This window comes from Manacus candei, unplaced genomic scaffold, assembly GCF_025592945.1.
Source record: "Manacus candei isolate 608988 ecotype Guabito, Panama unplaced genomic scaffold, ASM2559294v1 h1tg000214l, whole genome shotgun sequence".
Taxonomy (NCBI): Eukaryota; Metazoa; Chordata; class Aves; order Passeriformes; family Pipridae; genus Manacus; species Manacus candei.
This window is the reverse complement of record NW_026138262.1, coordinates 1-13,751: the sequence shown is the minus strand read 5'-3', so window position 1 is coordinate 13,751 and position 13,751 is coordinate 1. Positions and strand designations below refer to the sequence as shown.

General features: G+C 56.0%; 1 protein-coding gene across 1 annotated transcript in view; it reads right to left on the bottom strand.

Annotated features, from left to right (window-relative positions):
• ARHGAP39 (Rho GTPase activating protein 39) overlaps positions 1-13,637 on the bottom strand; it is an 85,850-nt gene extending 72,213 nt beyond the window's left edge. Inside the window, exon 1 of the mRNA XM_051774665.1 lies at positions 13,451-13,637. Within this exon, the coding sequence (XP_051630625.1) occupies positions 13,451-13,461 (11 nt within the window). The 5' untranslated portion in view covers positions 13,462-13,637. The remainder of the gene's footprint in view (positions 1-13,450) is intronic.
• Positions 13,638-13,751: the final 114 nt, after the last annotated feature.

Genomic DNA, 13,751 nt, shown 5'->3' with positions numbered 1-13,751 from the left:
CCCGAAACCCAAACTTCCAGGCCCGAAATCCAAACTTCCAGGCCTGAGATCCAAACTTCCAGGCCCAAAACCCAAACTTCCAGGCCCAAAATCCAAACTTCCAGGCCCCCAAATCCCCCGGAGCCACGAAAACTCCTTGTTCCCCCCCACCCCCTCATTTAAGTTCCACGGGGATATTTTTCCCGTTCTCCGCCGTGACATCGAACCCGGAGGCGATTCAAGGACGGAGGAGCCGCCGACGCCTCCGGAATTCCCGAGGTTTCCCGAGCCGGCCCCGTCATTCCCGATCACCGTCAAAGAGCCGCCGTGTCCCTCTCCCCGCACGCGATCCCGGCGCTCCCTTCACATCCGCTTCTCCTCTCCCTGAATTCCTGTCCCTTCGGATTAAATCCCCCCTTACTGGCTCTCCCCTCCCCCCCTTCCCGTGTTTCTGCTCCCGGGTTTTCTTTTCCCAGGCGGGAGTCGGGCTCTGCTCCCGAGGGACGGCCTCGGAGCTGCGGCCCTCGCTTGGATATTTGGGGACATTCCTCATGGAAAGGGCTGGTCAGGGCGTCTATCCCGGAGGGATTTGACATCCCTGTGGATCAGGGGGGATTTGACATCCCTGTGGATCAGGGTGTCCATCCTGGGGGGATTTGACATCCCTTTGGATCAGGGTGTCCATCCCAGTGGGATTTAACATCCCTTTGGATAAGGGGGGATTTGACATCCCTGTGGATCAGGGGGGATTTAACATCCCTGTGGATGTGGCACTTGGGGACCAGCTCAGTGGTGGCCCTGGGGGAACGGTTGGATTTCATCCCAAAGCTCCTCTCCGACCTCAAGAATTCCATGATTTTACTCAGGACCTCTCTAGGTCTCCAGGAATTTGTTCCTCGTTCCTCTCGGAAGGGGTTGGATTGAAGCCAACCCGGTTCCAAGCCGGACACTTCCCACTATCCCAGGTTGTTCCAACCCGGCCTCGGACACTCCCAGGGACGGAAACCCAAACCCCACAGGAAGGATGGGCAGATTCCCCTGGAATTCCCGAGTCTCCAACCTGAACCATCCCACGATTCCACTGAGGACCTCTCCAAGTCTTGAGGAATTCAGCCCTCATTCCTCCCTTACCTTCTCCCTGCCGATCCCTGTTTTCTGAGGGATTCTGGGAGGGGTTTTTTTTTAGCCCCCTTGGACGTTTGGGCCTTTCCATTCCCGCTCCAAACATTCCTCAGGGATGCATCAGGAGGAAAACCTGATGACACGGCCCTGGATCCCCCTCGAGCCGAAACAGGTTTAAAAATTCCATGGATTTAAGCTCTTACTAAGCTAAACCCAGTTAAATCCGTGGAATCCCGGGATTGTTCAGGTCGGATTAAAGATAATCCAGCTCCAGCCCTGCCACGGAAAGGGACACCTCCCACCATCCCAGGTTGTTCCAAGCCCTGTCCGACCCGGACACTTCCAGGGATGGAAACTCAAACCTCACAGGTGGGATGGACACATTTCCCTGGAATTTCCCGGGAGAGCCGTTTTTAACTGACCCCTGCAGGGAACCGGATCCCGCCATCCAGCTGCCAATTCCTCACATTCCCGGCGAGAGCATTCCTTCTAAAACACGCCCGGGACACTCCACAGCAGGGAAACCCTCCCTGGAAATCCTCTGGGATGCTGTTGCTCCACAATTCCCTCAGGTTCAGTCGTGTCCAGGCTGGGAAGAGCCCGAGGAAGGGAAAAATTTCCTCCTTCCTTTCGTTTCCCGCAAAGCAAATCCTTAAAAAAGCGGGAGACGAGGAGCCCGGACGCGGCTCCAGGATAAAGATCATCCCTGTTCCTCCTCCCGGCAGAGCCTGGCAGTCGGATTCCAGGGAAATCCGGGATTAAAGCGCTGCCCAGGAAGCGGGAGAACCGAGGTTCCTCGGGAACGTTCGAGCTCCGGGTCCCGAAACCGCCCCGGAGATGGAGAAACCTGGGAGACGATTCCGGTTCGCGTTGTTTGAGTTCCCAAAACCAGCCGAGAAACGGGATGAAAGAGGTCCCAAAAATGCCGATTTTATTTTATCCCGATGGAACTCGATCCCCTCAAGAAAAAAAAAAAGGATGGAATTCCCAGGGAAGTCGTGGCTGCCCCCGGATCCCGGGGAGTGTCCAAGGCCGGGCTGGAGCGAGCTGGGACAGCGGGAGCTGCCCATGGAAAGGGGGTGGGAATGGATGAGCCCTCAGATCCCTCCCGACCCAAAACCATTCCAGGGGGTTGGGAGAAGCACAAAGCAGATTTTCCACGGTTTTCCCGGAGGATTCCGAGGCGGGAAGGAAAAGCAGGAGCCAGGAAGAGCCAGGGACGGCGGCCGAGGGGGTTTTAATCCGATAATTAAGGAGTAATCATTATTAATAAAGTCTATGATAACGTGCTTTATATCAATTAATATTAATTAGGCAATGAAAAATAACTCTATTTAAGCGCCTCCCCCTTTCCAATGGACAAAATCCCAGAGGGATTTTCCTTCAGGAACGAGGTGATTTATCCCAAATAAAAACGACACAAACTCAGGTGGCTCCAGGGAGACCTTGGAGACCCTTCCAGGGCCTGAGGGGGCTCCGGGAGAGCTGGAGAGGGACTTGGAAAAGGGTTGGAGGGACAGCACACGGGGAATGGCTTCCCAGGGTTGGGTGGGATATTGGGAAGGAATTCCTGGCTGGGAATTCCCAGCTCCTTCCCCGGACACGCTCCAGCCCCTCCGTGGATCAGCCCAGAACCGATCCCAGGATTTGAGGTTCCTCAGAGGGGGATAATCCCCTTTCCTGCTCCTCCTGGCCGCCCTGCAGACAGAACCCGGCCATTCCCACAGAATCAGCCCCCAAAGAGACCACATTTCCCCCAAGCTGAGCCCCAATTTTTCCGCCCCAGAGGGGGGAAAAATTCCCACCGGGCGTTTTCCGGCCGCGTTTTCCAGGCGGAAAAACACGAGCCGGGAGCGTCCCCGTTTTCCCATCACCCCCGTGGCTGCAGGGGTGGGCACCCCTGGGATAAAAACCTCCCCCAGATCCCTTCAGTCCCACGTCCACAGGACACCTGGATCTGCCCGGGGAAGGCCGGAGGAGCCGCACGGACACGGGGACCGGGACAGGGCCGGGATGGGGAGTTTGCTCCGGCTGGAGGAGCACCAGGAGCACCAGGAACGGCCAAACCTGTTCCTCCTGAGCTCCAAGCTCGGGTTTCTCCCCAGCTGCTGTTTGGGGGTGATAAAGCGGGACCTGTTTTTCCTGCTGGGTTATCCCGAGGCTCTCCCGGGGCCTCTTCCACACAGAAAAACCCTCCTCGGCCTCATCCCGGGCTTTGCTTCCAAGGAGGGAAGTCCCAGCTGGGATCAGGGTTGATCCTCCAGCACGAGAACCTGCTTTTTGACACCGAAAATCCCCCTTTTTTTTTTCCAGGAGTTTTGCCTCAGCCCGGAAGCCCATCCGGTGTTGTGAGGAATTTTCCCAAACTGGGGGGTTTTTAAAACAACATAATCAATAAATCCATTTGTTCCGAGTCTCCTCTTTCCACAGAACAACTCTGCCCTTCCAGGAACACCCCTGCCCTGCTCGGGTCAGATCCCAAATCCGGGATTCCCAACATTCCTGAAGGACATGGAGCTGCTGGAGCAGGTCCAGAGGAGGCCACGGAGATGCTCCCAGGGCTGGAGAACCTCTGGAGCCGGGCTGGGAGAGCTGGGAATGTCCACCTGGAGAAGGGAAGGATCCAGGGAGACCTTGGAGCACCTTGCAGGGCCTGGAGGGGCTCCAGGAGAGCTGGAGAGGGACTGCGGACAAGGGCTGGAGGGACAGCACCCAGGGAATGGCTTCCCAGGGTTAGGGGGGAGAGTGGGATATCCGGCGGCCGATCCCTGAAAAGTCAGAGGGATTTATCCAGATCCCTGAAAAAACCCTCCCCCAAACTGGGCATCCCCCAGGATTCACTCCCGGGGTTTGTGGGGAAACGTCGGAAGGGGAGGAGGAAAAAGGAATAAAAACCGGGAGAGACTTTGGAGGTCGAAGGAAGAGCAAAGGACCGGGAATTCCAGGGAAGAGCAAAGGACCGGGAATTCCAGGGAAGAGTGAGGGACCAGGAATTAATTCCAGGGAAGAGCAAGGGACCAGGAATTCCAGGGAAGAGCAAAGGACTGGGAATTCCAGGGAAGAGTGAGGGACCAGGAATTAATTCCAGGGAAGAGCAAAGGACTGGGAATTCCAGGGAAGAGCGAGGGACCGGGAATTCCAGGGAAGAGCGAGGGACTGGGAATTCCAGGGAAGAGAGAGGGACCGGGAATTCCAAAGGCCGGGATCCTCCCCTGGGAACGGCACCAAGGGGCTCCTTCGGGAGCTTTGGGAAAACCAGGCTGGGAGCTGGAAAACTGAACCAAAACCCGGGAGCAAACGGAGGGATAACAGGGAATTCTGAATTCCAGGAGAATTCCAGCGTCCCCCCCGAGCCCCTGGAGTGTGTTTATCCCTCCCTCTCTTCCCGGAATTCCAAACCAGCCCGGATGAGTCGGGAAAGTGGAGGGGGAGAGAGGGGGAAAAAACCCAAAGGTCGCCGGCGGGATGCGGGTTATTTTTGGGAAGAGCCGGAGGGAGCCGAGGAAAGGTCGGAGCTGAGCGAGTTCTCTGGGAGGGAATCACCTCTGGAGCAGAAGGGAGGGAGGGAAAAGCCGGGATGGGAAGGAAAGGGCGAGGAATTAGATCCCAAGGGAAGGGGGGTTGGGAAGGAGAAGGTCGTGGGGACACTCGGAGGGACCTTCATGGGATGCCAAGGGGAACTTCTCTGGGATATTTGGCTGCTGGGGCAAATATTCCCAAAAAAAACAGGCCACAGAAAGCTGGAAACAGCCTAAAAATCCCCTAAAAAAAGCCTAAAATCCCTAAAAAAAGCCTAAACTCCCCCAAAAGCCTAAAATCCCCCCAGAAAGCCCAAAATCCCTAAAAAACCCCCTAGAATCCCTCAAAAAAGCCTAAAATCCCCCCAAAAGCCTAAAATTCCTTTAAAAAGCCTAGAATTCCTAAAAAAAGCCTAGAATTCCTAAAAAAACCATAAAATACCAAAAGAGCCTAGAATCCCTAAAAAGTAAAGACTAAAAAACCATAAAAAAGTCTAAAATCAAAAAAAAGGTCTAAAATCCCTAAAAAAAAAGCCTAAAACCCCCCAAAAAGGCCTAAACCCCCTTTAAAAAGCCTAAAAACCCATAAAAAAAGCCTAAACTCCCCAAAAAGGTCTACAATCCCTAAAAAAAAGCCTAAAATCCCTAAAAAAAAAGTCTAAAAACCCCTAAAAAGGCCTAAAACCCATGAAAAGCCTAAAATCCCTTAAAAAACTCTGAACTCCCCAAAAAGGTCTAAAATCCCTAAAAAAACCCCTAAAACCCCTAAAAAAACCAGCCTAAAATCCCTAAAAAGCCTAAAATCCCCCAAAAAGGTCTAAAATCCCTTAAAAAAGCCTAAAATCCCTAAAAAAGGCCTAAAATCCCTAAAGAAAGCCTAAAACCCATTAAAAAGCCTAAAATCCCTTAAAAAAGCCTAAAATCCATTAAAAAAGCCTAAAAACCCATTAAAAAGCCTAAACTCCCCAAAAAACCCTTTAAATCCCTAAAAAGAGTCTAAAATCCCTTAAAAAAGCCTAAAATCCCTAAAAACCCCTAAAATCCCAAAAAAAACCCTAAAATCCCCCAAAAAACCCTAAAATCCCTAAAGAAAACCTTAAAATCCCTAAAAAACCTCCTAAAATGCCTAAAAAAACCCCCCTAAAATCCCTAAAAAAAACCTAAAATCCCTAAAAAAACCCTAAAATCCCTAAAAACCCCCTAAATCCCAAAAAAATCCCCCTAAAATCCCTAAAAAACCCTAAAATCCCTAAAAAAACCCTAAAATCCCTAAAAAACCTCCTAGAATGCCTAAAAAAACCCCCCTAAAATCCCTAAAAAACCCCCTAAATCCCTAAAAAAAACCCCTAAAATCCCTAAAAAAAACCCCTAAATCTCTAAAAAAAACCCCTAAAATCCCTAAAAAAACTCTAAAATCCCTAAAAAAAAAGCAATTTGGGATCCATCCCCCTGCTCCGGGTCCCTCCATGGATTTGTGGCCCCCCCAGGGATCGGCTCATCCATCGGTTTGACCCCTGGGACCCCCATCCCTCCCGAATTCCTCCTTCGGGTCCGGGGGGTTTTCATTTCAAGGGTTTTTTTTGGGGGGTTTTCATTTCAAGGGGGTTTTTTTGGGGGGGGTTTCCCAAATTCCCAGAGGTGGGATCCCCAAATCCTTCCTTTTTTTCCCCGGGGGAAGGAGGCTCCGCCAGGATTTGGCCTCGCAGGGGTGGTTGGGGGAGTTAAACCCGGCCTAAGCCAGCCCTAAACCAGAACTAAACTCACGGGAGAGGGAGGAATTATCCAGGAAAACCGGCCCTGGATCTTCCCCTTCCCCAGCCTAAACGTGGATTTAGGAACCAGAACAACCTGGGAGGAATTATCCAGGAAAACTGGGCCTGGATCTTCCCCTTTCCCGCCCTAAACGTTGATTTAGGAACCAGAACAACCCAGGAGGAATTATCCAGGAAAACTGGGCCTGGATCTTACCCTTCCCCAGCCTAAACGTGGATTTAGGAGTCAGAACAACCTGGGAGGAATTATCCATAGAAACTGGGCCTGGATCTTCCCCTTTCCCAGCCTAAACATGGATTTAGGAGTCAGAACAACCTGGGAGGAATTATCCATAGAAACTGGGCCTGGATCTTCCCCTTTCCCGGCCTAAACGTTGATTTAGGAACCAGAACAACCCAGGAGGAATTATCCAGGAAAACTGGGCCTGGATCTTCCTCTTTCCCGGCCTAAACGTGGATTTAGGAGTCAGAACAACCTGGGAGGAATTATCCATAGAAACTGGGCCTGGATCTTCCCCTTTCCCGGCCTAAACGTTGATTTAGGAACCAGAACAACCTGGGAGGAATTATCCATAAAAACTGGGCCTGGATCTTCCTCTTTCCCGGCCTACACATGGATTTAGGAATCAGAACAACCTGGGAGGAATTATCCAGGAAAACTGGGCCTGGATCTTCCCCTTTCCCGGCCTAAACGTTGATTTAGGAACCAGAACAACCCAGGAGGAATTATCCATAGAAACTGGGCCTGGATCTTCCCCTTTCCTGGCCTAAACATCAATTTAGGAACCAGACCAACCCGGGAGGTGTTCACCTGAACAAGGAGCAGGAATTCCCGGGGCAGGGATCTGGGAATTCTGTTCCCCAGCCAAAGCAATTCCTCTCCGGAGGGGAGTTCCCAACAATCCCACAGCTCAAGATTCCGACCCCCCCGAGCCCTTCCCGGGCCGGAATTCCCGGGTGGTGCCAGGAGCCGACGGGCCTGGAGCTTTGGGATCAAGGCCTAAGGGGGTCACCTCGGAATCCAGGCACGGGAATGTGGGATCCGCCCGATTCTCTGGGAAAAAGCTCCTCCAAAAGCTCCAGAGGAGCCCAAAATTTGGGATTAATTAATTCCTCCCCTGGAGCTGCGTCCGGGAACGCCGGGATCATCCCGCACGACGGAACGTGGAACCCACCAGAGGGGGGTCTGCTGGTCCGGGGGATCAGATTTTCATGGAATTGTTTGGGTGGGAAGGGACCTCCAGGATCGTCTCATTCCAAGCCTGGAAGTGCCCAAGGCCGGGCTGGAGGGGGTTTGGAGCAACAGGGTCCAAAATGCCCAACAGGAGGGAGAAAATTCCCAAGGAAGGGGTGAACATTCCCAAAGGAGGGGTGAACATTCCTAAAGGAGGGGTGAACATTCCCAAGGAAGGGGTGAACATTCCCAAGGAAGGGGTGAACATTCCCAAAGAAGGGGTGAACATTCCCAAAGGAGGGGTAAAACCACCCCAAACGGGGTTATTCAAATTCCCAAAAATAAGGGAGGGAGGAAGGAGGGAGAAGGGATTTATTTTGAAACGGGAATTAAAAAGTCGGCCTTGCCACCCACCCACCCCCCGAGTCCTCGGGATGATCCCCAGGGATCCCTCCCACCATCCCACATTTCCAGGGTCGTCAGCGGCGCGAAAACATCCTCGCTAATTATCCCAAAGCTGGTCCAGAGCCCTCCCAGAATTCCCAGCAAATCCAAGAGCTGCACCAGCCACCCAGGGCCATCCAGGAAATCCACTTTTTGGGGGGAAAAAGCGGCTCCTTTTCCCAAGGGAGGAGCAGCAGGAAGAAATTCAATCCCCAAGAAAAAAACCCCACCCCAAAATGAAAGCGCGAACTGACCGATCCCGCCCGCATCGTCACGGATTCCTGGAAAAATTAAATCCCAAAAAAAACCCCATCCCAAAAGGAAAGCGCGAACTGATCGATCCCGTCCTCGTTATCGTGGAGTTCTGGAAAAATTAAATCCCAAAAAAAACCCCATCCCAAAATGAAAGCATGAACTGACCGATCCCGCCTGCGTCGTCACGGATTCCTGGAAAACCAGGACTTGGGACGACCTTCCAGGGTCTCCTTCCCACCTTTCAGGGTCGGGCTGGATGACCTGGAGGGTCTTTTCCCAGCCCAAGCGATTCCATGATTCCACGATTCCCCCACCCCTCTCTGCTCCCAAGGGTAGCCCCAGCCCTCGGAACGTCGGGATTTGCAGCGGGAAAAACACCACAACGACCACGGGAGGTTTTGGCGGGAATCGCGCCCGGATCCGGGCAAAGACTTCCCTAAAAAACAAGGGCCTCGCCACAGGCCCTCCCTTCCCAGAGGAAGAGCTCTGGAATGCTCTTTCCCAACTCAAACCCTCGGGATTGGCTCGGATCCGAAGCCCAGCCCGGGTTCCGGCGGGATCGGCGACTCCAAAGTCCAGCCCGGGGTTAAATCCGTCCAAATTTAGGCTTCCAGGCCTAAAATTCCTCCCGCTCGGCATTCCCGGGATCAGGGCTGGGATCAGCTGAAGGAAGTGCTGGACTGGGATGATCCTCATGGATCCCTCCAGCTCCAGGCCGGGCCGGCCGGGCCTTGGAGCCGCCCGGGACAGCGGGATCCCAGGGAAGGGGGAGGAATGAAGGGACCTTTCCAGCCCCTCCCACCCCAAACCATTCCAGGATTCCGGGATATTCCACGGACACCGCGTGGGATCCGTCCCGTTGGGCTTCCCTCTGGAATCCCACCTGGAGCTCTCCCTCTTCCTTCTCCCTTCTCCCCCCAAAAACAGGGAATAACACGGAATAACACGGAATACATGGAATAACATAGAATAACAACACGGAATAACACGGAATAACACGGAATAACACGGAATAACACGGAATAACACGGAATAACACGGAATAACACGGAATAACACGGAATAACCCGTCCTTTCCAGCCGCCCTAAAACCACATCCCGCACAAACATTCCCGGGTCTCCCATCCCCGTGTCCATCCCCGTCCGTGACCGAATCCCGACGTTCCTCCCTCCCCCCCAAAAACCAGGAATTTCCCTCCGGCCCCACAAAACTCCGGCTCTCCAGGCCCGCGGGAAGGCGCAATCCCAATGGGTTTTTAGGGATCGTGGAGCATCGGAGAGCACCCACCGGGAGAGGCATTCCAGGGAGGAGGGAGACCAACCAACCCAAGGCATTCCAGGGAGGAGGGAGACCAACCAACCAAAGATATTCCATGGAAGAAGGAGACCAACCCAAGACACTCCATGGAGGAAGGAGACCAACCAATCAACCCAAGACATTCCAGGGAGGAAGGAGACCAACCAAAGACATTCCATGGAGGAGGGAGACCGACCAACCCAAGACATTCCAGGGAGGAAGGAGACCAACCAAGCAAAGGCATTCCATGGAGGAGGGAGACCAACCAACCAAGCCAAGACATTTCATGGAGGAAGGAGACCAACCATCCAAATACATTCCAGGGAAGAAGGAGACCAACCAACCCAAGACATTCCATGGAGGAGGGAGACCAACCAACCCAAGACATTCCAGGGAAGAGGGAGACCAACCAGCCAAAGACACTCCATGGAGAAAGGAGATCAACCAAGCCAAGACATTCCAGGGAAGAAGGAGACCAACCAATCCAAGACATTTCATGGAGGAAGGAGACCAACCAAGCCAAGACATTCCAGGGAGGAAGGAGACCAACCAAAGGCATTCCAGGGAGGAGGGAGACCAACCAGCCAAAGACACTCCATGGAGAAAGGAGACCAACCAAGCCAAGACATTCCAGGGAGGAGGGAGACCGACCAAGGATGTTCCATGGAGGAGGGAGACCAACCAATCAACCCAAGACATTCCATGGAGAAAGGAGACCAACCCAAGACATTCCATGGAGGAGGGAGACCGACCAACCCAAGACATTCCAGGGAGGAAGGAGACCAACCAAGCAAAGGCATTCCAGGGAAGAAGGAGACCGACCAACCCAAGACATTCCAGGGAGGAAGGAGACCAACCAAGCAAAGGCATTCCAGGGAAGAAGGAGACCGACCAACCCAAGACATTCCATGGAGGAAGGAGACCAACCGACCTCCATCCTGGGACGGACACGGATCCGACGGTGCCGAGCTCGGCCTCCCATCCCACTTTTCCAAACCTCACATCTCGCTTTTCCAAGCCTCACATCCCGCTTTTCCCAACCTCCCATCCCACTTTTCCCAACCTCACATCCCACTTTTCCCAACCTCCCATCTCGCTTTTCCAAACCTCCCATCCCACTTTTCTAAACCTCCTATCCCACTTTTCCCAACCTCCCATCCCGCTTTTCCCAACCCTTCCCCGGCCACCTGCTGCTAGCAGGTCCCCCCCAGCTCCCCCCGGACGTCCCCAATCCCCCCATTCCCGATGGAAAACCGGGATTATATTTATTCCCCACCCCCCCCCCCTTAATCCCGCCCAGCTGCGCGTTCCAGGTGAGGAGCCGGAGCATTCCCGGTGCATTCCCGGCGCATTCCCGGCGCATTCCCGGCGCATTCCCCGCGCATTCCCCGCGGATTCCGCAGAGGTCACTCAAGGGGTTCCTCGAGAAGGAGGGAGGGGAGAGAAGGAGGGCTCGGGATAAATAAATAAAGAAATCGGGACCATTTCCCACCCTGCAGCTTTTTCCCGGCCGGCAGGAGAAGGCAGGGATCGGGATCGGAAGGGAAGGGAGGGAAGGGAGGGAAAGGGAGGGAAGGGGGGGGGGAAGCGGCGCAGGGAGGAGGGAAAAAACCCCGCCGTCCGTGTGGAATCAATCAATCCATCAATCCATCAATCCATCAATCCATCCATCGATCCATCGATCCATCGATCCCGGCACAACTCGGGAGGGTTCCCCCCCCCCCTCCTCCATCATTCCAAGGCCGGTGGATCCCCCCCCCCACGCTTCCCAATCCCGCCCCGAATTCCAGCGCTGCGCATCCCCCGCTGCAGCCCCCCCACATCCCCCCACCCCCCCCCCCCGATCCCACCCGGCTCCAGCCCCGCATCCACACCCATTCCCACCCCTCCCCCTCCCCCCCGGCCCTGCCACACCTCGGACCTCCAGGAAAACACCTCCCGGATCCCGCGGGATCCATCCCGGGGAGAAACCGCCCCCCCCTCCCTCCTTCCAAACCCCCCCCGCGCGGAGGATCCGCGGGGAGAAGGTCGGGGCTGGATCCAGCCCTTCCAAACCCCCCCAGGGGATTAGGGGGGGATCCAGCCTTTCCATGGGGAGCAGGGGGGGATCCAGCCCTTCCATGGGGATTAGGGGGGGATCCAACCTTTCCATGGGGATTAGGAGGGGATCCAACCTTTCCATAGGGATTAGGGGGGGATCCAGTCCTTCCATGGGGATTAGGAGGGGATCCAACCTTTCCATGGGGATTAGGGGGGGATCCAGCCTTTCCATGGGGATTAGGGGGGGATCCAGCCCTTCCATGGGAATTAGGGGGGGATCCAACCTTTCCATGGGGATTAGGGGGGGATCCAACCTTTCCATGGGGATTAGGGGGGGATCCAGCCCTTCCATGGGGATTAGGGGGGGATCCAACCTTTCCAAGGGGAGCAGGGGGGGATCCAACCTTTCCATGGGGATTAGGGGGGGATCCAGCCTTTCCATGGGAATCAGGGGGGGATCCAGCCTTTCCATGGGGATTAGGGGGGGATCCAACCTTTCCATGGGGATTAGGGGGGGATCCAACCTTTCCATGGGGAACAAGATGGGATCCAGCCTTTCCATGGGGAACAAGATGGGATCCAACCTTTCCATGGGGATTAGGGGGGGATCCAACCTTTCCATGGGGATTAGGGGGGGATCCAACCTTTCCATGGGGATTAGGGGGGGATCCAACCTTTCCAAGGGGAACAGAGTGGGATCCAGCCTTTTCATGGGGAGCAGGGTGGGATCTGACCCCTCCAAACCTCACTCCAAAGGGAGCAGGATGGGATCCAGCCCCTCCATGGGAACAGGGTGGGATCTGACCCCTCCAAATGGAACAGGGTGGGCTCCAGCCTCTCGACAACCTCCCACCACAAGGAGCAGGGAACGGGGATCCAACCCCCCCCCCAGGGAAGAGAGTGGGATCCAGCACCCCCAGAACCCCCTCCAAAGGGAACAGGGTGGGATCCAAGGGTAACAGGGTGGGATCCAGCCCCTCCAGAAGGAATAGGGTGGGATCCGACCCCTCCATGAGGAACAGGCTGGGATCTGACCCCTCCAAGGGTAACAGGGTGGGATCCAGCCCCTCCAAAGGGAACAGGGTGGGATCCAAGGGTAACAGGGTGGGATCCAGCCCCTCCATGAGAAACAGGGTGGGCTCCAGCCCTTCCAAAGGGAACAGGGTGGGATCCGACCCCTCCAAGGGTACCAAGGTGGGCTCCAGCCCCTCCATGAGGAACAGGGTGGGCTCCAGCCCCTCCCCGAGCCCCTTCCCAAGGAGCAGGATGGGATCCAGCCGCCCTCCCCCCCCCCCTTTTCCCAACGCCAGGGTGGGGTTGAGCTCCGTTCCCCCCCCATTCCCATTCCCAGCTCCATCCCGCAGCCCCGGGGATCCAGGTGGGCGCATCCAGCCCCCCCTCCCATGCGCCAAAATCCGGGAGAAGGAGCTGGGGGGTGGGTTTGGGATCCGCCGCCCAAACCCGCACCTCGGCGCGGCTCAGGTGGGGACGCCCCCTCCCCCCCCACCTCCGCCACCCCCCCAAAAATCCAGGTGGAGCCCCCCGAACGCGCCCTCCCGCCAGGAGGAACCACCGGACGGGCGCAGAGACCCCCCAAAAGTGCTGATGGGGGGTTGGGGGGGGGGCAAAGACCCCCCAAGGGCACCTCAAAGCGGGGGGGGGGGGGAAACCCCCATAACCTCTATAGGGGAAAAGGGGGGCGGACAAGACGCTCCCCCACCCCCAGAGCGGGTTTGGGGGGTGCGGATCCCTTCGAGCGGCGGGTGCAGCCCCCCCCCCACCCCACCCCACCCCGGACCCCCCCCAAATCCCCCCGAGCCCCCCCCCCGGGCGCGGTGCCGGCTCTCACCTCTCCGCCATGATCCGCGGCGGCTCTACCGCTGCCCGCTGCTCCCGGTATTCCCGGTATTCCCGGTGTTCCCGGTGGCTCCCATGGCTCCCATGGACACCCCCCCCCCCCCCCGCGGCCGCTCCCGGGCGCGCTCCGAGCGCGGCGGCCCCGCCGCGTCCCCGTCACCCGCGACAACGGCGGCGCGGCCAATGGGGACGGCCCGGGGGGGCGGGCAGGGCGCGGGGACACGCCCCCCGGTTTTGGGGCAAAACACACCCTTATTTAAACGAGGGGGGCGGGGAGAGGCGTTTTTGTTTTT